At 38.7% G+C, this 26,597-nt stretch overlaps 1 protein-coding gene across 1 annotated transcript; it reads right to left on the reverse strand.

The window, feature by feature from the left end:
• Positions 1–1,375: 1,375 nt before the first annotated feature.
• LOC148505886 (extracellular calcium-sensing receptor-like) lies at positions 1,376–24,037 on the reverse strand. Its single transcript, XM_088447603.1, has 7 exons — positions 23,851–24,037; positions 22,743–22,908; positions 17,739–18,030; positions 15,627–16,445; positions 7,826–8,053; positions 5,432–5,555; positions 1,376–2,286 (listed from the first exon to the last, which is right to left on the reverse strand). The coding sequence occupies exons 1-7, from the start codon at positions 24,035–24,037 to the stop codon at positions 1,376–1,378; spliced, it is 2,727 nt and encodes a 908-aa protein (XP_088303729.1).
• Positions 24,038–26,597: the final 2,560 nt, after the last annotated feature.

Consider the following 26,597-nt stretch of genomic DNA (forward strand, 5'->3'; position numbering starts at 1 on the left):
GACCTGGGAAATCCTAGTCATCAGGGAAAGTTAACAATACAGGATAATGATGACAGTCACCAAAGCTAAACGGAAGCGGTATGAAATACCGCCTAACCCTAAGTCCCCCCCCGGGTGCCTAACCCTAACCCTCCCTCCCCCTAGCCTAACCCTAACCCTCCCAGGGGGGTGCCTACCCCTAAGTCCCCCCGGGAGCCCTAAACCTAACCCTCCCCCCCCCGCGGCTGTCTGCTCGCGGCGCCCGTCATCACTACGATCGGGATGCCGGGCACCGGTCTCCCGGCGTCGGGGAAATGCCGGGCATCCACATCTAGATGCCTGGCATTTCACCCTTGCCGGGATATCACAGTCGGGAAGCCGGCTGCCGGTATTTAGGCAGTCGGCTTCCCGATTGCATACCAGCTAAACAAACTGCTTGTGATTGGATGTTTGTGAGTGCTCCCCTTACACTAATTGGTCCACTCTTCATCCCTCATGCATAGAATTTGATAGTATGCTTCATTAAAGACAGTTTAACAGTTTAAATGATGCTTAATAACAAAATTGTTTGTCGCACATACAAGAAAAGACATAACTTGGTCCCAAGTGTATATAACATGTACCTAGAATAAAGGAGACCAGAATTCATATTTATTGGGTAATCTTTCTTTTTCAAATTTTATTACCATATAACTAAGGACCTAATTCAGAGATGGATGCAAATTATATTACACATGCCATCGAGCGATTGTCTGCCATCGCGCATGCATGTAAGCCACACAGCACATGCGCAGCGATCAAACTGCAATCACAAATGCACGTAGGAATCCATCGCAGAGTGAGTGACAGGTTGTCAACATTTGGGGGTGGAGACCGTGGGGTGGGTGATCTGATAGACACAGTTGTATCTGGTAGTTTAAATGCTGTTACATGGGTGTGCATAAAATAGCCACTGCGAGTGCATAAGCAGCTCTGCGTGTCTGAAGAGTTCCCAAGACTGCAAACGAAAGATGTCCACCAATGTGCATTGATGTTACCTATTTATGCTGGTGTGTGTCATCATATATAGGTAAGAAGGTAGCAGTGGGCGTCTTTAAGCTCGGGTGATCTTTGCTAACATTAGTATATTTTCGCAGTAACATTGCATATGAAATCACAGCTGCGATCACAGTAGCGTCCATCTCTGTATCAGGCCCTAAATACATACAGCATTTCAGAAGCATATCAGTTTAATACAATCTACTCTTTGAGAAATGTTTATTGTAAGGCAAACTGGATTTCTTTGTAATTAGACATAATCCCTTTAAAGTTAATCAGAGATATTTCATAATACAACTCATATTTTTCTTACATGAAAGCTCAACTGATAGTATCTAATTATTGCCAATCATTTTATCTATATCTGATCTTGGGCTCTTCTCATGAGATGTTCCTTAGAGTTCATGTCAGGTCTGAACACTATGATAAAACATTTAGGAAGAAACATACAGATCACCAGAGCCCAACTGGATGCCAGGATGGCAAATATTTCCATGGCCACTGTGTATTTTCCCTGGGCACTGATTGAGGCTGGGATAAAGGAGACCCAGACACTGAGGAAGGCCAACATGCTGAAAGTAATAAACTGGGCCTCATTGAAGCTGTCAGGAAGTCTCCGAGCCAGGAAGGCCACTATGAAGCTAATGGTGGCCAGAAGAAACAGATAACCCAGCATGGCCCAGAATGCAATGGGGGAACCCTCATTACACTCAACAATTATGAGTCCTGGTTTAGTTTGAGTGTTGTATTGTGGGAAAGGAGGGTCGACTGACAGCCAAGTGACACACAAGAGGAACTGTAAAAGAAAACAAGTAAAAATGATCATGTAGGACACTTGAGGTGTGGTCCATCTCCTTAGGCTGCTGCCCGGTCTGGTGGCCATGAAAGCAAACACCACCATGATCGTTTTTGCCAAAATACATGAGATGCAAATGGCAAACACCAGGCCAAAAGCAGCTTGGCGTAGGAGACAATTCTCAGGTTGTGGATACCCAATGAAAGCTACGGAGCAGAGGAAACACATAGACAGGGACACCAGCAGAAGGCAGCTTAGAGAGTAATTGTTAGCTTTCACTATAGGTGTGTCCTTATGGTGGACAAAAAGTCTTAAAATAAAAGCAGGAATTGAGGAGGACATTATGCTTGTCACTGCCAGTGATGCTCCTAATGGATCTTCATAGTACAGGTACTCTATAGGCTTCTGTAGACATTTCGTTTTCTGAGGATTTGGCCACTGGTCCCACGGGCACTTCAGGCAATCAATGGAATCTGAATTTTTTTTATATATGTATATTTTGTATGAAAGGGATAAAGAAAATAGTAATATTATAGTAAGAAATTATTTTCATAGAAACATCTACAGTATCTCTATTCTAGCAGAATAATGAGCTAACAAATAATATTAAAAATGTTTTTGGCAAAGGCAATAAACAATATTTGCTGCACATATTATATGAGAGAGGGACCATAATAACTTTCAGGTCATGGTATGAAAAGTAAAAGTATTTATGAAGTACGTCCTGAGCACAAGCTATCATAAAACTGTCAGAAAACTGAAAGCTAAAATAAAATCTAGGAATACCGTTCAGCAAAGTGTTTATGTGTCTATTCTGATTTTCTACATTACTGGAATAAAAAAAATTGGAACAAGTAATCCCTCTCCCCATTTTATTAGAATGCTATGTTTATGCTATAAATTTTATGGGGAGATAAGCAAAAAGGAGGTTATTTTGGTAGGAAACCATATCCTTCACATCATAAGCCCCATGACACAGTACTCTAATATCTATTCAATCTCTAATACCTATTAAATCACTGTGCCTCTTTTTTAACTATCATCTACACCTTCCCTTCTTTCCCCCTTCTGATGGACATTCCTCAAACATCTGTCTTTGGTTCCCTTTCCTTCTCTCTCAATAACTCTTTTCTCTCTAAGGTCATCCGATCATTCTTGCTCTAATACCACCTGTTTGCAATTGACATGCAACTTTTGTAGTTTCTCCCCTAACCACTCACCTTTTGCTCACTCCTGTATCTTGCACTGTTTGACAGTCATCTCCTCTTGGATATCACAATCCATCCTAAGGCTTACCATCTCTCAAACTGAATATATTGTATGCCCCCACAGCAAAGACTTCACTCCTTCAATAATCTATCTCTCCACTGCCAATGACTTCCTTGGCTCTGTCTCCAAAGTCCACTGTCCAAGTGTCATCCTTGACTCCACTCTCTATTTCACCACCCTTTGAGTGCATCACCCAATCTTCTTGCATTCACTGCCAAAGCATCTGAAAATGCTGACACTTTCCTCACTCTGGAAGCTACTAAAACTTATCTCTGGCTATCACACTCTTGACTTGCCAATCTTAATTCTATTCTCCACTCCATTGCCTGCTTCATTTTCCTCTATCAGCACTTCCCCACTCTGTAAGTCCCTCCACTGACTGTCTATGCTTTTCATAATCAAATTCATACTCATCTCACTCATCAAGGAAGCCCTCAACCACTCTTCCCACCACATCTCCAACCTTATTAAAAACTTTCCACCTCAGCCTACTCACACTCCCTCTCCATGAATTATTTCAAACTTCTATCATACCCTGGAATAACCTCTAATACTTTATATGACTTTCAGCTTACCCCATGCCTTTAAAAACTCACATTTCACAGTACCTAATTTTGCCTACTTTTAACCCTCTAGAATGTAAACCTTACTGCTCTCCACATCTCTTTGTATCCAACCATTTCCCATTGGAATGTACTCTCTTCCAGAAGTATATCTCTCCTACTGGTTTTGGTGCATTATCATGACATTTTGAGGATTAATAATTTAATTATATATTTATCTTAAATTGTGTAGCTATCTGTCTAATTTGTTTACTTTATACTCATGTAAACCTGTATGTTCTATGGATAAGTACAGTGCTATGAAACCCTTGTTACACCATATAAATAAAAGCTAATTTAAAGGCTAATAATAATATTAAAGTCTAATAATAATAATAATAATAATAAAGGCTAATAACAATAGTTAATAATAAAGGCTAATAATATGAATAAAGGCTAATAATAATAATAAAAATAATAACAATAATAAGGCAATAAATAATTATAAAGGCTAATAATAATAATAATAGCAGATTAAATTAATAATACTAATAATAATATATGCTAATAATAATAATAATAATAATAATAATAATAATAATAATACAATAAATCATTATAAAGGCTAATAATAATAATAATAATAATAATAATAATAATAATAATAATAAATTACATTATTGTATATTCTCCCTGTGCTTGCATGGGTTTCCTCTGGGTGCTCCAATTTCCTCCAACAATCCAAAAATATGCTGGTAGGTTAATTGACTCACAAAAAAAATTAACCCAAGTGTGTATGTGTGTGAGCATGTGGTAGGGAATTTAGATTGTAAGCTCCACTGAGGCAGGGACTGATGTGAATGGACAAATATTCTCTGTAAAGCACTGCGGAATATGTGTGCACTATATAAATAACTGGAAATAAATAATGACATCATTATATCATCAGTTATAAAAAGTTTCTACAGTATTAATGTTTTAAAATTTTGTTTTCTTTTTGTTTAGATATATTCCTTTTAAAAAACTTATTTCCAATTATTACAGCTGTGCACTTCTGACAATACTTTAGCATATACTTTAATGAATTTATTTGATGTATTTTAATGATTAAGTTGATAAGTTACAATGGACAATGTTGGAAGAATGTTTGGATTTTACTTAACCATAACTTTGTAACAAATGAAGATGCCTATATTACACACAGTGTAGTCTTGCATTGTGCAAGTTATAATGTACTGGCAGGCTACTAGTTTTTCAGGTCTTGTGTTCTAATGCACTAATTAGCTAAAGGTTAAATCAAACCCAGATCTCATGTTTTAGGCTGAATCATCTGCTGTCTGACCACGCACAGGCATGCAAATTGTGCCTCTATCCATACTACAGTAACTGACTATCCATTGTTATGCCTCATTTTTTTTTCATTTTCATTATAAGGCAAAACATGTGTAACTATAATCAAACAAGGTGGAGAAGAGAAATCCAGACATTATAAATACACTAAATGAAAAGGGTAATAAATAGCACATACTGTAGAGTCAATAGACTAACAATAGTCAGTCATTCAGTATTAGATGAAAATAAGACAACTGAATGGACCTATTTAAGTGAATACAGATGAACTGCTAATATAAATTATATTCATGCTATGGTGTTTATTTCTTTCATTTATTTTATATCTGTAAAACCATGGAACATTGTGGAATCTGTAGTGGCCTATAAATAAACACTAATAATGATTTTGCTCCAAACATTTAATATTTTACTAATGTCTCATGTGTCTCGGGATGTCAGCAGGTCTGTCATTTACCTGTGGCATTAGATATTTCTCCTTGCAGACAGAGGACACATTCAAAACAACACACAGGTTGTCCTCTTATAGCCGCCTTCCTGGTACCTGGGAGACAGCTGTCACTGCAGACTGAGCGGGGGACCTATAGAAATAACGGAGACAGGCTTAGATTTCATTCTTATTAACATATATTACTAATTAGCATATAGGGAATGTGTTCCAGGTTATTATATACACCTATAATAAATAAAGATCTCATAAAGTTTTATTTATAACAATTGTAATACATAGCTTAATTTGGCACCATGCCCCCTTTTCTGTGTAAAGTAGGGTTTTGGGCCTGGGCATACTGCAGCTGATTAATGCAAGAATGCAGCTGCCACACCTGTGCAGGGTTAATGGTGCAAACAATTGAATTAGATCCCAGCCACTATACAAGGGAGCTAATTATCTCAAACTATTGAATCGCTCCCTACCTGCAAAAATGTGCATTTTTATGAAAGACATACAATATCCCCCTCATTAAATATTCTTCCCTCAAAAATTCCATTCAACATCTACTATATAAAAGTGAAAATTTGTTCTTCTGTCTTTCTATACAAATCCACAGTTTGCAAGCCAAGATTGTAAAATTTTACATACGAGCGTATTAAAACACGGCCGAGGCAACTAAAAACATTTGAGATCGAAATTACTGTTAATTTTTAATCAATTAAGCACAACAATTTTTGTATAGCATTTGCCCTCTACAGGTCAGATCTGGAATTACAAAAGGATTTAGCTTATCTACTATTTTTTTCTTTTCTATCTTTACTATATAAAATAAAAAAATTGTCCTTCTGTCTTTCTATACAAATCTACAGTTTACAAGCGAAGATCGTGAAATGTTACATATGAGCGAATTAAAACACGGCCGAGGTAACTAAAAAAATTTGAAAATGAAATTAATTACTGTTAATTTTTAATTAATTAAAAAACATAATTTTTGCTGTACGGTCATTGTGGGGCCTCACGGCATATGGGTAGGGCCTCAGAGCAAGTGTTTTGTGTTGTCATGTTTTGTCATGATCTTAATGTTTATTATCGAAGAGAGCTTTAGCAGGCTTTGCCAGCATTCTCAGCTCTCTGACTATACCAAATTGCGCAACAACATTGACTTCTTTCTTCGAACTGTGTCAAAATTATGACTTTGCAAGAACCCTGCTGTACTGTGAGCTGCCAAAATATTACACATGAAATGCTTCTCCAAAAGTTTTTAAGTGCAGAAAACAGGGAGTCGCTGTAGATGGTCATCCTGGTATCAGAGCAACAGAAGCTCTTGTCCGTGTTTACACTGTACATCCGACAAATTTTGAATGCTTCTATCTCCGAAGTTTGCTTTACACCGTTACAGGTCCTACTTCCTTCGAAGACCTTAGGACTGTTGATGGGGAAGCTTGCCACACTTTTTGTGAGGCCTGCCTAATGAAAGGTTTGTTGGAGGATGATGTGTAAACAAACATTCTTAAAATCCTGGGCAATGCCAGGTACTCCAGCTAGTTATTATTACATTTCAAATAATTATCTCCTTATCACCTGATGGGTACGCACTGTATGTAGATCATTCAGTGCATCTGGCCATGTGTACACACTATATATCTGTGAATGATGTCTTTCACAGATATATCACGTCAGCTGTGCAGCTTGGAAGTTGTGATATATTTTGCAGATATAATATGTGCATCTGCATACAGGCGACCAACCGACCCACTATGCTGGCCACAGAAACTGCCTACAATGGCAAAACAACTGGGCAAGCAAATTTAGATGCCCACCCAGTTGTGATGTTTGGCCAGACATATTGAGCAGCCGATTGGTAAGAGTGTGCAACTCAGTTATCTGAGTGGTTGGCTGGCGGCTGGGTCAGTCAGGGGTGTACCCCACATAACTCTCACATATCAATTTATATTCTGATTGGTACATCCAACACTATGAGTTGCATCATCGAAACCTGCACTGTAGTCTAATGTGAACTGGGAAAATGGTTTGGCATAATGTCATCTGGAGGCATTGTGGTATAATGTGAACTGAGAGAACTGTGTTGCATAATATGAAATGGGGGATGTGTGCAATCTGTCCCTTTATGTATTCATTACAGAGTATTAAATACAAGGATGATCTACCAAAAAGTGCCCTGTGATCGACATGTTGATTGTGATTAAGGCGTTAGACATGACTACTATATACAACACGAAATAAAGCTTATTCTGAACTACATGTAGAAGAATACAATATTTTAGTTTACATTACAATTTCTTCATAAATAACCTTTATATCAGTCCTTATAACACAATAGCTTATTTTAAAACGTCATGCATCTTTTCCTTTATATAACACTTCATAATTAAACTAATACTTTTTACAATTGCCCACCTCTTTTGCTCCCATTGACCACAACAACAGACTAGAGTTGATGTTGAGAACTTGTCCAGAAGATGCTACAGTGTCATAGCTGCCGACCTTGACCTGTCCCATAGTCCCTTCTCGGGTCAGCCTCCAGTTCACAATGTCATAGACTGCAGGGATGTCTCCATTATCATCAAAGTAAATGTCTCTTCCGCTGCTCAGTTTAATCCTCACATTCCTTATATAGTGCAGGAGCTGCAAAGTGCATAGTTCTTTTCTTATTTAAAAATAGGATTTCCTTTATAAGTGTATATTTGCATTGTGTGTGTGTGTACTTGCAATAAACGCTAAATACTAAGTGCAGATAATTTTCACAAAATGTACACAATGGTAATAACACAGTAATAATACAGGAGTACATTCCCAATAATGTCCTTTGGTTGATTGGCAGTGAAGTAATCTTCAAATTATTTGAAAGGACAAATGTCTAATTGTGTAATACAGTGGTTCCCAAACTTTTTTGAATCACGGCGCCCTAGAGTATCAGCTAAATGTTCACAGCATCCCTAAGCAAAAAGTTTGTTATTGAGAAATTCAGAAAAAAATGTAGTAAAGTAAATTGTGCTTACCTGTCATCCTTAGGCTCAGTTATATAGTGGTGGACATGTTTGCGCTTCTGTTTGTCCACATATGCACATTACATTGACCATAAATAATTTGATTTGGTGCTGGACCATCAACCTGAGGCATCCCTGCAAGTGTCCCGAGGCACCCCAGGATGCCACGGCGCACCGTTTGGGAACCACTGGTGTAATATGTTTGGAGAGCGATAAAAATATGTACAGACAGTAAAAAGTATGATGTGCTCACTTACCAAAGTGATAAAACTGTTTGTTACAGTGTGTAGCCACAGTCCTGCCTGACTCTTCTCCAAAAGATTTGTTACCACATGAGAAAAGCCACAATAATTACATATAGATATTTTATCTTTACCTGACTTTGTCAGTAGAGTAACATATTCCCCTGATGAAGTTTGATATAGATGAAATGCATAGAAACACTTTGACGACACTTGCTAAGCAGCAGCTTTTTAAATACTGTAGATGCTTGTTGGCAGTTCTGACAGTGAGATTTAAAAGGGCAATCATGTTAAATGCAAAACACTCTTGGTTTTGCATTTACTATTAATGGCCTTTTAAGGGATGCAGTCAGGAAGCCGACGGTCGCAATGCCGACAGCCGGCTTCCCGACTGTCTAATCCCAGTAGGGGTCTAATGACAGGCATTGAAATCCTGACGCCTGTCATTAGGACTACGCTGGGAGCCTGACACCCGCCATACCGATTGCACCTTCAGAGCAAGTAAAATTTTTCCTAAAATCTTTATTTTTAGGAACAATTTTCTGAACTTGCTTCAGAACCCCTGACACCCGTAATGACTAATTAAGCAATTGGAAGATTACAAATAACTTAATTAGTCCATAATTACTTACCTTCTGGCACCACTGTCCTATGCCTCCACTTCCCTGACATGCTGGAAGTCTTCCTCCTCATCTTCTGCAGTGTATTTGTGTGTGTGTGACATCCCTGCCATGTATGAGACCCAGGGCCGGCTCTAGGGGTGTTTGACCAGTGCGGTTGAACAGGGGCGCCACCCCTCCCCAACATTCCAATTTCAGTGGGACAGTACTGTCCCGCTGTTCCACCCATGGGCTGAAGTGGCCTGCAGGTGGTCAAATCAGGAGGTTGGGGACCCCTACCACCGTAGCTGTGCGGCGGTGCCAGACCCCGGATTCTGAATTCATGCAGCATCCATACACTGATGGGAGAGGGCTGGGGGAGGCCCAGCTAGTGAGCCTCCCCCCCAGACTGATGTTATTTGGAGGCGTGCCATGTAAGCACCCACATGGGGTGAAGGATTGAACCATCCTGGGACAAACCCTACAAATCCAGACAAGCAGATTCTCATAATATCTATGCAGTCTATTGAACTTAATTATTAAGATGTAAACTGTTTAAAATAGAATATACTATGGATATATGGGTGTGGTATATTTTATAGACATTCACAATGTAGACATATGTGGTACCCCAGACCCTAGGTAATTGCTAATGCTGGGTCTTATGTGAGATATATATAGAATAATGTGTATATATAGTGTGTTGTGTATCTACTATGTTGAGATTCTGGACCCATCAACTGCTCCAACTGTCCACATCAGCCTCCTGCTCCAGCCAGTTCTAGGTCATGTGACGTACTGCTGCTCACCACTGCATTACTCTCACTCTTCTCTTCCCTTGTTGGCTCTGGGTTACCAGAACCCCATCATAGTAAATACACAACAATATAAATATTTACACTATATATACACATTATTCTATGTATATCTCACATAGGACCCAGCATTTGTAAGTACCCCTAGGGTCTGGGGTACCACACATTCATTATGTCAACATGAGAATGTCAACATGGTTTACTATGTCAACATTTACAATCATGTCAACACTGGTGTTATGTCAACATTGTTGGAATGACAACATAGTATTTTTAATGTAATTGTTTCCCTAACCCTACTGGTAACCTTAACCCTAACAAAATCCCCAACCCTAAAAGTGACCCTAACTCTAAATCTAATGGAAATCTTGACATTCTGTCAAGGTTAACATTTTGCAGGTGTCAACATTGATGATGTCAACAATTTAAATATCAGTATCATCAATTTTTACCTTCTCCTGTTGACATTGTGAATGGAAACCTAGGGGTACATTTACTAAGAATCAAGAATGGTCGAGATGACCATCTCAGGAGAGTTTAGGCATGATTTTCAACTCACAAATGGAATAAAGGCAAAGTCGGGTGAGTTAGAGAGAGATTTCTCTCTTCTCACTCATAAAACTCGGGTGAGATAGCAAACTCAAATCTTATCACCATTGGGCAAACTCAGAAGTACTTTTCACATAAAAGATACAGCTCGCAAATTTACCAAGAATCGAGATGACAAGCTCGGGTGAGATGCCTGCAAACTCTCTGCCAAATTGAAGTTTTGAACATTCACCTCCAGAGCTGCGAGTTTGGCTGAAACATACACAAATCATTGTGATTTGTGTGTGTTTCTTTCTGTAAATGTTAAAAAAGGGTTATTTTTTGTTTTTTAAATGACGTGAGGTCCCCCCCCTCAAAAGACTAACCAGTCCTGAACTTGTCAGTCAGTCCTGGTACCTAAAATTATGGGGAACAAAATGAGGAGGGTTCCACCGTAACTTAGGTACCAGCACCAGGCTGCAGGGCCAGTCCTGGTTTTAAATATAGGGGAAAAAAATTGAATAGTGGTCCCCCTATAATTAAAACCAGCACCGGACCTTTTCTAGTGGGGGACTAATGCCACAGCCACCGCTGATTGGCTCGTGGCCCGCTACTAATGACAGCTCATTACCATGAACTGTCATTTGCGTACTGTAACAACATGCTGAAGCGTGTTGTTACAGTGTGTCCGTGTGCCTTATTGGATTTCTGTAAAGAACATCGTTGGACAAAAGGTGAGTATTTGATCTTTTTTTCAGGTACTTCCATAGAATTACTTTACAGTGACAAGGAGACATGAACATCTGGGAGAAGGTGAGTATGTGTGTATGTATGTAATAAAACTCTATTTTCACGATTTGTACATCTTGTGTTTTTTTACACATTTCTTTACAGGTGAACTACAGGTACCAGCAGGCAATTAATGCCCTGCATGCTGGTACTTGTGGTTCACCACGTACCAGCATGCAGGGGAGGCTTGCTGGGACCTGCAGTTCTACTATAAAGACAATGTTAAAACTTCTCTATTATTACACTACACCTACACTATCAACCCGCCACCCACCAACCAGGAGTGGCGGGGATAGCCCCAGGCTATCAGCCTAGAACAGGGGTGCCCTGGAGAGGGGGACCCATTATTGGGGTTGTCCTCAACTCCCCAGGGATCCCTGGCCTGGGTTTAATAATGGTCAGGACTGATGCTGCGGCTGGGGGGCCCGGTCAAAGGGCTCCCCTGGCTGTGGCATCAGTCCCCTACTAGAAAGGGTCCAGAGCTGGTTTTAAATATAGGGGGAACCTCACACAATTTTTTTTCACCCTATATTTAAAACCAGGTCTGGCCCTGCTGCCTGGTGCTGGTTCTTAAATTACAGTAGAACCCTACACATTTTTTCCCTGTAATTTTAAGAACCCGGACTGGCTGGCAAGTCCGGGGCTGGTTATGCTTTAGGGGGGCACCTCACAAAATTTTTTTTCAATAACATTAACCCATTTTTACATGTCTTAACACACAAGCAGCCAGCACATATCTCACTGATATCTGCAGGTTGCTAGTTCAGGAGAGATTTGCAGAGAGAAAACACTGCAATCTCGGGTGAGTAATCTCATCTTCATTTGACACTCAGGGGAGATATCTCAATCTGCTTCACCATCGGCCAACTCACTTTCAGATAAACTCACTTCTTAGTAAATTTGCAAGATGAAAAACAGGAAAATCACCTTAGATTCAGCGATGCAAATCGAGAATAAAGAAAAACTAAACTCGACCATTCTCGATTCTTAGTAAAGTTACCCCATAGTGACTGCATTCAGTATATATTTATCTTTCTCCTGAATTCATAAAATATATAATCTAATATGATTTTAGGGAGTATCAAAAGTTAATCAAATATAGTAACTGTATATTTTAATATTTTTTCGGAACGCAGCTTGACATTCTTTTTACACATGTTCCACCAAATCACCACTCAGAATGACACTATTGTACAATATTCTCTAATTTAAAATATTGAAATATTGAGGACAGTCTCACTTAACAAACATCTTTCTTTACACACATATTCACTTGCTGAGCATCTCATTCCAAAAACATAGGCCTAAATATGGATTTGGTCCCCATTTATTGCTATAAAGACCTCCACTTTTTAGAAATGCTTTCCAATAGATTTTTGAACATAGCTGATGATACTGATGTTGGATGGTAAGGCTGGCTCACAGTCAGCATTCCAATTCATCCAAAAGGTGCTCATATGAGAGTCAATGCTCTGTGCAGGCCATATAAATATAATCAAACATTTTTCAGTGGAGTAGCTTTGTGCATAGGGGCTATTTTAATGTTAAAACGTGTAAGAACCTTCCCCATACTGTTGCCACAAAGATGGCAGCACATAATTCTCAAGCATGTCACAGAATTGTCATGTGCTGTAGCATTTGGATTTTCCTTCAATGGAACCAAAGGCCACAGGCCAAACCATTGAAGACCGCCCAGACAAATTTTCCTACTCAACCAAAACCTTCTCTGACACTAAGTAGATGAGCAGAGCTGCTGAGGGCTCATATGGACCCAGATACTGGTGGAATATCGAATAGGTGTTTGCAATTTTCCATCCGGTGCCATTTAAAGAAGCAATGAGTGGGGGTAGGGAGATTTGATCCATCATAAGTGGTGTGGTAAAGCCTCTCTGAAAAACCTGAGCTCCCAGATAAAGCCCTTAGGCAACTCTGTAGGTAGGCAGCTTATGATAATTGTGGTCTGTGTTACAGTCACAAGAAAAATGACTAAGTTCATCTAGGCTGGATAATTTAAATGTTGGCTTATAGATAATCATTGATGTAGATATGATGCACTCCCCACATGTCCTGATAATTACCAGTTACAATATTCGGTGTTTAGCTTGGCATGCAGCCGATATATTCACATAGAATAAAATACTAACTATTGGCTTTACATTAATCTCATGTGTTTACCCCCAACATATCCTGCACTGACCCCTTTTGATGGCTCCATTCATTCCATTCCTCTTTCTTTGGTTCCCCTTCTATGTTGGTATTTCACCCCTTTCTAGGTTAGCGTTAGCTGCACTCTCTGTCTAGTGATGGCAATTAAGTAAGCAACATCAAAAACATACTCATATATGCACTGTGGCAATATCAAGCTAGGTGGCAATAGAGAGCCATAGATATAGGGTCTCATTCAGACCCGGTCGCAAGCACTGGACGCTCGCTACCGGGTCGATGTTAAGGCCCTGCGCATGCACAGCGGCCGCACTGCGCATGCGCAAGCCCCGGAGCGAGAGAGAAATTCTCTCGCTCCGGAGCTCACTACAAAAGAGGCAGCTGTTGATGTTGATCGACAGCTCACCCCATTTTGTAAGCGGGGCGGGTGGGTGGCTACACAAACGGTTGCGTTCCTAATGGAAAAGCCTGCCATTTTGTGGGCAGCCACACTGATATCAGCAGTGATGTCAGTGGAGAGCTTCCTGCTCGATCAGTGCAGGAAGCTCCCTGGGGCTTGCGGTTGCCTTAGGGTCGCGTCATAAGCCTCGATGGTCGCGATGGTCTTGACCATCGTGACCATCAACCTGGTCAGTCTCTAAAGCTGTGGGTGGTAACCAACAGCTTAGCTAGCGACCAGGAGGCCGCACTTAAAATTACAAGTGGCCACCCTCACTCAGAGCGAGCGGTCGCTTCTTGCGACTGCCTCTGAATGAGGGCCATAGTGTGGGGCTGGAGAGATCTGACAACACAAGGAACAAAAAGGAGGTGTGACCACACAGGATGCAGTCAGGAAGCCAACAGGTGAAATGCCGACCGCCGGCTTCCCGACTGTCAAATCTCAGCAAGGTACTAATGACAGGTGTGACATACGCTGGGACCCCGATGCCCGGCATACTGAATTAAGGTAAGCCAGGTGCTGGATGCGGACAGCCGCAGGGGGGAAGGTTTTAGGACTCCCGGGGGGACTTAGGGTTAGGCACCCCCAGGAGGGTTAGGTTTGGGCTAGGGGAAGGGGGGGTTAGAGTTAGGCACCCCCGGGGGAGGTTAGATTTAGGCACCCCCTGGGGGACTTAGGTTTAGGCTGCGGGGAAGGTGGGGTTAGATTTAGGCACTTAGAGGGGGGTCGGGGTTAAGCACTAGGGAGGGAAGTTAGGTTTAGGCACCCATAAATGAGGGTTAGGGTTAGGGGGAGTAGGGTTAGTAAATACTTGCCTTTGGAGCTGTCAGGATCTTCACTGCTGCCGGTGTTCCGGCATTGGGACTTGAACCCGACTACACCTAGGGGCTCCAGGTGAGGATAATGAGGCAGACCAGTCAGTTTGAATGTGGAGTCAGTCCAAAGAGGACTGAGGTAGCCAAAGAGCCCAGTGTGCCAAGCCAGGTCAGTGGGAGGCCAGGAGGCCATGTCCAGACCTGCAAGGCAGGAAGGACCACAAATCTCTGTGTATGTGATGTTGTAGCAGCCAAACTACAGGCCAGGTGGCTGGTTATCCTGAACTGCTGTCAGGCAGGGAGGACAACAAGAGAGACTTTGTCTGACTTTGTGGCAGACAAGCAAGGCCAGGAGGCCATGTCTGTACCTGTGAGAGACAGGTCTAAAGACTGAGACCGTAATACATTTGCAGACCAGCTACCCATTTTATAGAGGGGCCAAGAAGTGAGGTAGTGCACACACACTACACACACACACACACACACACACATCTCCTGTTTGCATTTCTATTCTGTGCAATCTGTCTTTACTTTAAACCACAAGAAAAAGCCTAGCTTCTAGGCCAATGATCGTACTGCTATCATATGAGGTTACCTTCCTAAGGAAACCACAGAAAGTTCTAAATAGACTGGCATGATTATAATAGGTTTTTGGTATGCACATTGCTTTTGCCCACTTGTATCTTCTATCTGCTTTCCTTCCGCAATTCAAAAACTTACTGTTTGGTCATGTGTGTGCTACATATATAACTGTTGCTAAGTACATTGAACATTCTCAACAATTACAGTAGCAAAATACGACATTCTGGACATAACATTACCTGCCATGGTTTAAAATTAAAAATGTCTTTACAGATCACATTAGACAATGTTCCTTCTTTTGATTTGCATTTTATCATGTCCTCCAAAGCTTTGGCCAAAACATGGACAGCAGCGTAATAACTGTGTGTATAGTTTAATCCGCTGGTATACATAAAGCTGTTCCTGACGCTGTCTATACTTTCCTCTCCTGTGCACTCTTTCACTGTAGAACCCATAGTTATGTTTTTCAGATAGCGAAATTGGCAATTAAAGAGTTTCTCCCAATATAAGTTCACCCAGGACTCAACCAATGAAGGGCGGACCTCGTTCAGGTAGTCACTGAGTCCTGGAATCACTCTGTTGTTGATAAATAAACCAATGGATCCTGATAAAACCTGAGAAAAGCCTCCAGCTGAGAACAAATTAGACATTGACCAACCACTATTCGAGACAAAAATCTTCCCTTTGATTTGCTGTTTCAACATCTCACTCATGATAGGAACCAAATCAGCATCAGATGCGAAGATAATGATGACCTTAACTGATGACTCTTTGATGAGCTTGACTATATGGGGAGCATTGCGGTCTGGCTGAGATAAACGGATATATTCAGTGAAGGCCACACAAGTTCCGGCCTTTGTTATTTCCTCCCTGATGGGCTGAATTCCCTGTAGGCCATGATCATTTCCCGCAGCCAACAGACCCACCCAGGTCCAACCAAAGTACAGAATAAGCTTAGCCAGCCCCTTAGACTGTTCCTTATCACTGGGAACAGTCCTGACAAATGAGGGAAACATTATTCTATTACTTAGAAGAGAGATACTTGAAAATGCACTGATCTGGAAAAATAAAGAAAATTACTCATATGTACAGTAATAATACACAATGTTCTCCCTATTTAACCAAATGAAGTCTGAATGCTCTGCCTGAAAACGAGTGTGTGCATGGGGTAATGAAAAGCAATAGGTGTTGGTTGTGAAAAGAGTGAATCTAGGTTCTAAAACCTGGATGAATATAGGCAAAATATGTAAAAACATATACTGGACAATACAACATGAAACATGTAATACAATATAAAAAACACCAGGTTAGTTGGTGTTAATTGGAAAATCCAATAAAGTAGCAATGTTAATTTCTTCTTGCCAGCAAAAGGTATATTACAGAGAGCAATAGGAAAAATAGAAAGTTAGGGACATCAGATTCAATACTGGGCTCTGCTGCTCCTTTCATACTTAAAATAAGTGGAGGAAAAGTAGTGAGAGATCTGCCAGTATCGTGACCCCTAAGGATAATTAGTCAACAGTGGTCTTTGTCATCAAACCCAATCTATGACATTGGACAGCAACTGAGTGAATTGATAGTAAGAGATGGGGACCACTGGGAAGTATAGGATAGAGTTGCATTGTTTCCAATATGACAGGTAAGTGGATTATTTCTCAACCTAGTATCATAGGTTATAGAAACTTTCAAGTGAAAAATAATGTTGAAACATATTAATTCTCAGTTAACAGTGTGATAGAAAAGTGGGGGCTAAAGATTCTACAACCAGGCTCTGCTGCTCGGTCTCATGCATAATTGCAGAGGAGGAGGAGTGAGAGATCTGCTGGTGTAGTAGTCCCGAGAGACAAATGTCAAGAAGAGGTTCCCTTCATCAACCCCAATTTCTACTGTTGGTTTGTCATACCTGCCGGCATTGGACAACAAATGAGTGAATTATCAGATTGGTATGGGAGCCTCTTGGAATTAAGACAGTAAAGTCACGCTCAAACTGTTAAACAAATAATTTTTATCACTGGTATATACAAAAGGTCATGTTAATGTGATCTCAAAATTAAATATATTTGGTCGCGAGGATGCAAAGGGTATATTTCACATTCCATACCATGAGCATCACTAGTTCATGTAATTATATAGAGTGTAAGCTTGCGAGCAGGACCCTCTAACCTCTTTGTCTGTCTGTTATTACCCAGTTTTGTTCTACTACTGTTTGTTCCCAACTGTAAAGTGCAACAGAATATACTGGTATTATATACGTAACTGATAATAAATAAGTAAAATAAAGTCAATATAGGGATCATTAAATTAAAAATACTCTACTAGGGGCTGCATAATAAATAAATATATATTCTTACCTGAGGATATCCTAATACCCCCAACATATTTGCCAACATCATTGAGTTTGTGGAAAAGACAGATCCTATAACAGCACTGAAGGCTGATTGCCCACGAAACCTGTAGTTGGGGATGACTGTGCTGGATTCAGATAACAAGTGTAAAGCTCCTTGTACCTCATAGTGAGGCACATTACACGTCTTGTACACCTGTAATCCTAATGTCATGTTGCCGAGAATACTGGGGTTCATGTTAATCTCTTTTACTGAAAACATTATGGTTAAAAGTTGTTGGTAGGAGTCCAACCGGAATCTTCAGGATATAAATAAACATAAGACAGGGTGAGTAAATGCAGTTACAGTAGTTGCATAGAACAAAATATAAACACAGTAAATTAGAAGAAGCAGTGTAAATATATCTAGAAAAGCAGATAGAAATATGAGCTACAAATTAACAGACTGGCAAGAGTACTAACATGATTGGTGTTCCTGTCCTGAAGGAATCTTATACTGAGGGGTTTATTTATGTAGAGCCCACACTAACATAAAGGGGTCATCATCACTTAATTTATACAAAAGCAGGTGAAAATTAAAATTTTCTCCTACTTTTGTAGAAATGGGATCGGGGCTATTAATCATAAAGGTAATGCAGGAGATATCACAGATACAGCAGCGGCTCTAGACCTGGGCAAGCCGGGTCATCGCCTGGAGCGCCACTGAATCCGGCGTGCGGCAAATATCGGTATGCTTCTTAGTGAAGCCGGTGATACAAAGAGTAGAATGCTTGTGAATGAGCTAGTGTCATTTGTTAAATCCTGCTGCAGTTCCCACTGATGAAGGTGATACACCTACCCTGTGGGCTGTCACAGTCATGTAATATTTTGTTTGACCAGTACCGCTTGTCCACATATCTGTGGTTAAGTGGATAGTGGGTACAATGGCATTTTGTAGGGCAATTATTAGTTTTTTTTAATATCCCGGTACAGGTGAGGAATTGGTATTCTTGTGAAATGGAATCAACTTGGAATTTGGTAGCGGGAACATTTATAGCGGATATTGGATGCAGATCTAATGCAAGCAAAGCCATCAGGTACAATATATGTTTACATCAGCATCTGTATGAGGTAACAACATCTTTTGATGATTACAGTATATTGACATTGTTTTGTTTAGTGGATTTTATAAAAGGAAACACTTTGAAGTATAACCAACTACTATTCAACAACAGCCAAACGCGGCTGTTTTGATTTACAGTGCTAATTAGTTGATGGTATGAGCTCTAAGAATAAATGCAAATAAGTATCTCTTTTGTACAACAAAATTAGAGACATTGGCAACTTAATTTATTTTTATTATTTCTTGTTTTAATCATTTATACATTGTTTTATATCTATATTACTATTGCTGTGTTGTAGGTCTACTGATCAGTATGAATTCTAAATTAAAATAAAATATGTTTCACATATCGATATATTTTTCTATTTTATGTATTTTATTTTTTCTTATGGCACAAATCTAACAGTACTATTTCATCAGATACATCCATAGCGCAGTTATCTTCATATTTTTTTGTATATAAATTGGCTAGCAACCATTTTTAACTACAGCAAGGAAATATCTATTATATAAATGTGAAAACTTTATTGCTTTAAATAAAATTATGTTGTTGAATATATTTAAATTGTTCTCCTTTCAAAGTACCTCTTTTTGCTTTATGCACAAGTTTAAGCAAAGAGAATATTTTTTTTCTGTTTTTCAAATAGTGACCACAAACTACGACTCACTTAACAAGTGCGCAGATATTAAATCAGTGGTCCAACCTAGACCTACTTACCTTTAGTGTTGTTAAACACAGTATCACTGCCTGCCTGACCTGTCTAAAGTTCTTTTAACACGCACAAGTTTAAGCAAAAAAATATTTTATTTCTGTTTTTTTTAACATGTGACCATGAACTGCGACTCACTGTATAGATATTAAGGTGGTGGCTGTGCCTCGACCTACTGACCATTAGTATTTTTAGATACAGTATCACTGCTTGCCTGGCCTGTCAGAAGTACTTTGAACACACACAAGTTTAAGGAAAAAAAATACATTTTTCTTTCTTTTTTTTGTGACCACAAACTGAGACTCATTGCACAAGTCAGGTAGGAAACCCTGAGTCATGACACAGATCCCATTGGAAATGTGAAATTGGGGTGGATTTGGTTTTCTCTAAACCAAACCCGCTCATCTCTAGTAATTTATTTGGTGATTAAATTAAATTTATAATATGGTAAACGAAAATGTAATGGTATATTCCAAATTGCCACGAAATATAGGTTAGCTTTTTGTATTATTGGAAAGAACATATTTCTGAATATGTTTTCCAAAATACATTATTTAAGGAGAATTAAGACACACATTAAATAGAAGTAGTCCATTCACACTCTTGATTCACTGAAAATATTAAATAGGCAGTATGTAAGGACATCAAAATAATTTTTTTATACATTCACAATGCTGATTATCAGCCAGACCCACGAATTGCAGCAGTACTAATTAATATTCAGCACTTAACAAAAGCAGAATAGAGGTGCTCATTTACAGTATGTTTGCAGTAGGTGGACTGAGAGACACATTTTTTCTGTATTTGGATATTTTGTTGATAATTACAATTTTTCTATCATATATATTAAGGATATGATTATTTAGCATATTATAAAATATGCAAAAAAGGATGGGCTGACCAAAAAGTAAATATTATTTTAATTTTCTATATATAAAAATAATAATTTACTTGATTGATAACACTTCCAATATTTTGTTATTCTATTTTGTTTTTAGGGTACCAGTAATTTATATTTGGGAGCAGCAGACTCTTAGGTCAACTGCTAGAAAATAAGAGAGCCTGAATCAGTGTGTAAAGTTTATGTTATAGCAACATGTCATGTATTATTTTATTATGCCTTTCAAACAAGCATGAATGATTGGTCAGAAATCACACTTGAGTTCAGGAACACAATGTATATCTACAATATAATCTGTTTTTAAAGAACAGTAACAAATGATAAAACACTCATAAACTGAAAAAAAATCCAATGGTTTCACAATATTCAGGGGGGAATGTAATACTATAGGTTGCAAGTTTGCAAAACTTGTGTAATTCCAGGGATTTTCCAGCAAGTTTCTAGTCACCATATGTAATACAACAAGACAAAAGACAAACCCGCAAGAATTCTGACTTAATCAATTCCAAATATTGTTAAAGCTATAAGTCACTAGATTTAATAGTCAGGGAGATGTAAACTCAATGAAAATGCACAGGATTAACTTGCAAAACAATTGATGGACCTCAGGGCAGCAAGATTGCTGAAATGTGATATCTGAGGCCTATAAGCAAACATAAGTGGCCTATTACAAGTAACTCAAAATCTATATAAACCAGCCCACATGATATGTCCCTACACATTTTGCACTTGTGTTGTAGTGCGAGTTTAATAATTGTCATAAACATTTACAATTTTAGAGGTACCACCACTCCTCCAATGTTAGTGTTCTGACCTTACTCAATGTCCTCTTTATGTTGTCAGTGTACAAAGTTTGCTTTGAGAAATTAATGATGTGATGTTAAAATATGTTTGATGTGTTAAGTTTGTGTATAAAGTTACCAGACTGTATGTAGTGTAAAGCATCTTATATAGCGATTACAATATAATGTATTGACCAACATGATTGCTTTTTGAAAATAAAGTGTGTTTTCTAAGTTTAATTTCAATAAGAAAGATTGCAATGTAATTATATCACAATAACATTTAATTTTTGGAATGTTCCTCAAGATCTGATCCACTTAAGATTCCGCCTCCCAGGGATCTTACACTCTGTCTTGGTGGACTAGTTGGAGAAGATATTGGTGGGGTCTCTTTTTGGCTGTTGAAAGTTGATGTACCATACTTGGTCCTGGTAAGAGTTGACTATGGCTTGATTGAAGACTTACAATTTCGGTACACAATTGACTTGTAATTTCAGAATGCTGCTTTGTGTCATGTCAAGCACATGTCTGATTATTCTTTCTCAAGTGCGATGAGAGTCTTAGGGGTATATTTATCAAAGCTTGCATTTGCAAACAATTTTATGTTTGATTTAACTCACCTGATATCAAAGCTAATCAAATGTAGATATCACTGTCAAAATCCCAAATTTAAAAAAATTTGATTTTGTAAGCCATTTCTAAATCAAATTCGATGTGGTTTGATTTTGACTAGTGATTTCTTGTTCGGTTTTGGATGCCCATGTCGAAATCAAACACAAAATCAAACACAGAATTGAACACAAAATCCTCAAAATAATAGCTTCATGCTGGCAATTTTAGCATCACTGAGCCTGGAGCTAGTAGTTGATAATAAAGGAGAAACCTATCTCTTTTTCCCCCAGTATTTTCACAACCAGGAGCAGCTCAGAAAAGGCTGGTGCTGGTTGTGCATATAGAGGGGGACCCCACATGTTTTTTTTTTATTTTTACATTTTAATAGGTTTTCTTTGCACAGAAGCATGCACAGATCTCACTGATCTGTGCATGTTTCTGTATAATTGGCACCTGGTCATGCTAAAATCACCAGCATGAAGAAAGTCTATTATTTTGGGGATTTTGTGTTCAAATTTGTGTATGATTTGGTGTTCGCTTTCAAATCAAATATTAGTAAATCAGGGGATTCTATGTTGGTCTATGTAAAAGTACCGATGTTTAGACGATATTCGATTTTAAAGGGGATTCGGTTTTATATTTGATTTCACATTCGATTTTGACTTCAGTAAATCTCTGATGCTCAAAATCAAATGCAAATCGAATGCAAAATCATCCAAAACACAAAATAGACCAAAATCAAACTTTGATAAATATATCCCTTAATCTGGTGAACTGTGATGCTGTTGTGGCATGTGTCAGTTTTCTGTGATGTGTAGTAATGCACTTAAATTGTTTAGTTTGCTCACGCATAAAGCGAAACTACTGTTTTTTTTTCTAAAACCATCTAATGTCCTGTACATACTGGTCACAGAAGGTTCTTTTCTTGTTCCTTTGTTCCTGTGTGACATTACTGGTTTCTGTTGTTTTCACCTCTGTATACTTTTGTTCCTCCACAAGCACAAAGATTTTCTCCTGTTGCTCCTCAGAATGTACTTGTGATGGATGTGTTTTGATGGCATGTGATGGACCTGGCAAGACAACCAAGTTTGAAAGTATTAAACTTCCCCACTTCCTGTAAATTTGTTTCATTTACAAATACATATTAGAATTCTTGGTTTCCATTAGTACTGGCAATGCATTCTTATTTGGTTTGTCATCCTTAACAACAAGGCAAAAAAGTATAACAAATTTTGAGTTACTATAAAAACAATTTTGACAAATCAACCCCCCCCAAAAAAACACCATGGTATTGGGCATTATTATGATACAATATGTCTAAACAAATAATGAACTCTAAAGCATGTGTCCAAGCCACACCAGTGAAATAAGAGTGCAAAATGGATTGCAACTAAATATTTTTTTATCTTCCTCACTGTTTATAAACTCAATTTGTTTTAAATATTTTAACTTTGGAATTTTCATAGCTATTTTGCCAGCGTCCTTATGAGTCATATATGACCAGAATCTTTTTGGTGGTACTGTGAGAAAAAAAACAGCACTGAAAAAAGAACACTAGACAATTGCATAACACTTTTTTGGTCTTTCAAGAAAAAAAACTACAACATGCAGTATACATAGGGACTGGACAATGGGATCAAAATCACAGCCATTACTAGTGTCCTATGATCAGATTGGGCTATTTTTATTTTTTTGGAACTTGCTAAGAAAAATAAAAAATAATTGTACTTGTATTTATTTAAAAAAATATATTTTTAAATGTTTGAGAATTTGTATAGAAAGACTGAAATATTATGCCTTTTTGGTTACTATTATGCCTATTTAATTACCTTAATAAATGACTTTTGCAAACAGAAAAATAAAAGACATGCCATGATTTGAAAAAGTGTTTGTTACTCACCAGTTTGAGATGGAGACAGTGGTCAATCTATGTCCCACACATTTAGGACAGGGAGGATCTCAGGTTGGAATGATATGTCTGCCGCAGCTCCTCCTCCTCATAAGAGCAGAACTGAATATGGAGTATTTGGTCCTCACAAGTCCATTCTTCTGTTCTTCTGTTCTTCTCTCCTCTGCCAGTTTTTGCTGTGTGGATCTTTTAATATCAGAGATCTCCACATTCCAGAATTGCACATAGATGACCACAACTGATTCTTCCTGTGCATTGATGTTTTGTTTGCCAGAGTTCCCAGGATTCATTATAGACTGCACAATGTTGCAGACAGGACTACATTTTTTTTTCAAAACTAAGCCTAATATTGTGCCCTGACCTGGGTTTGCCAGATGCAAACTGACATCTCATCACATCCTCCTCAGCCCCATCTCACCATCATCCACTAGCTGTTGGGGTCCTATGACCTCTTCTTCCACCTCACTAAACTAAGCATCCATTCTTCTCTCACATCCTTTACACAGAAAAAGGCTAATTACAATTAATGCAGAAAAAACAATGACAAAAAAACAGACAACATTCACAAATGAAAAATAACAGGCTGATCCAAAAGACAAGGACAACAATGTTGAAATCATACTGTACAAAACAACTACAATAGACACACAAATGCAAAAAGATAATACAGCAATAATAACTATCCAAACCCACCAAATGCCAAAAATATACTCCTCTCCAATCTCCTGACCTTCATTTCATGAGCTTCAGCTTGTGGCCACTCACTAAAAGTCACCGATCCGTTAAACAGGTACCTTATTGATGACCACCTATTATATCAAGTGACTGTTACTGCAAAGTAAACGAAAACTCGCTGCGAGTTGCGCAAAGTAAAAAATTGACAAAACAGCAAACTCTGTTACATTCCCCCAATCCCTTTGCAGATCCAGCACAATCAGTGAGGTAATATATACTGTATATTAAACAATACCTACGGTGAACATTTGATTATGGGAGGTTTCTCAGTGAAGAAAATTTTTTGGGAAACTTTGTCCATGAAAATAGGCATCAAAACTCCTATCATGATATTTCCAGGTTGTGTTAACCCCTCAAGAGCTGGGACATCCAGTCTGCATCTTTGGTCCAGGGAATAAATCAATTGAATGAAAATAAACATTGCCATCATCCATGTTACTGAACAGAAACTCATCATTTTAGATAAAAAAAAGTTACAAATTACCTACAGTATAGAGAAGGATGACTTGATGAACTCACATTGTAACACCAATACAGCAAGAAATAATTATATATTAAACACTGAGTGTCCTACATAGTATAATAAGTAACATAACTATATATATATATATATATATATATATATATATATATATATATATATATCATCAAAGATTAATGTGTGTGCTCCATTAATCATACAGTACATATAAAGTAGATAGTGTATAATAAAGGTATAAGGAAAAAAACTGTGTATATATCAATATATAATATACATTTAATTAGAGTATTGTATCACTAAATGAGAAGAATATGAGTGTAAACTATGAGTAAGATAGAGGTGTAGTGACAGTGATGTGTATAGATGAGGGTGTATGATGGAGGTGTAGTGACAGTGATGTGTATAGATGAGGGTGTATGATGGAGGTGTAGTGATAGTGATGTGTATAGATGAGGGTGTATGATGGAGGTGTAGTGACAGTGATTTGTATAGATGAGGGTGTATGATGGAGGTGTAGTGACAGTGATGTGTATAGATGAGGGTGTATGATGGAGGTGTAGTGACAGTGATGTGTATAGATGAGGGTGTATGATGGAGGTGTAGTGACAGTGATGTGTATAGATGAGGGTGTATGATGGAGATGTAGTGACAGTGATGTGTATAGATGAGGGTGTATGATGGAGGTGTAGTGACAGTGATGTGTATAGATGAGGTGTATGATGGAGGTGTAATGATAGTGATGTGTACAGATGAGGGTGTATGATAGAGGTGTAGTGACAGTGATGTGTATAGATGAGGGTGTATGATGGAGGTGTAGTGACAGTGATGTGTATACATTAGGGTGTATGATGTAGTGATAGTGATGTGTATAGATTAGGGTGTATGATGGAGGTGTAGTGACAGTGATGTGTATAGATGAGTGTGTATGATGGAGGTGTAGTGACAGTAATGTGTATAGATGAGGTGTATGATGGAGGTGTAGTGACAGTGATGTGTATAGATGAGGGTGTATGATGGAGGTGTAGTGACAGTGATGTGTATAGATGAGGGTGTATGATGGAGGTGTAGTGACAGTGATGTGTATAGATGAAGGTCTATGATGGAGGTGTAGTGACAGTGATGTGTATAGATGAGGGTGTATGATGGAGGTGTAGTGACATTGATGTGTATAGATGAGGGTGTATGATGGAGGTGTAGTGACGGTTATGTGTATAGATGAGGGTGTATGATGGAGGTGTAGTGACGGTTATGTGTATAGATGAGGGAGTATGATGGAAGTGTAGTGACGGTTATGTGTATAGATGAGGGTGTATGATGGAGGTGTAGTGACAGTGATGTGTATAGATGAGGGTGTATGATGGAGGTGTAGTGACAGTGATGTGTATAGATGAGGGTGTATGATGGAGGTGTAGTGACAGTGATGTGTATAGATGAGGGTGTATGATGGAGGTGTAGTGACAGTGATGTATATAGATGAGGTGTATGATGGAGATGTAGTGACAGTGATGTATATAGATGAGGGTGTATGATGGAGGTGTAGTGACAGTGATGTGTATAGATGAGGGTGTATGATGGAGGTGTAGTGACAGTGATGTATATAGATGAGGTGTATGATGGAGATGTAGTGATAGTGA

The sequence above is a fragment of the Taudactylus pleione genome, unplaced genomic scaffold (assembly GCF_031769625.1).
Source record: "Taudactylus pleione unplaced genomic scaffold, aTauple2 ptg000435l, whole genome shotgun sequence".
Classification (NCBI taxonomy): Eukaryota; Metazoa; Chordata; class Amphibia; order Anura; family Myobatrachidae; genus Taudactylus; species Taudactylus pleione.

Coding starts and splice junctions, on each gene's coding strand:
- LOC148505886 (XM_088447603.1), bottom strand. CDS start 24,037: ATGAATCCTGGGAACTCTGGCAAACAAAACATCAATGCACAGGAAGAA. Junction 22,909..23,850: donor GACCAAATACTCCATATTCA/GTTCTGCTCTTA, acceptor TTGTCTTGCCAG/GTCCATCACATGCCATCAAA. Junction 2,287..5,431: donor AGAAATATCTAATGCCACAG/GTAAATGACAGA, acceptor AAAAAAATTCAG/ATTCCATTGATTGCCTGAAG.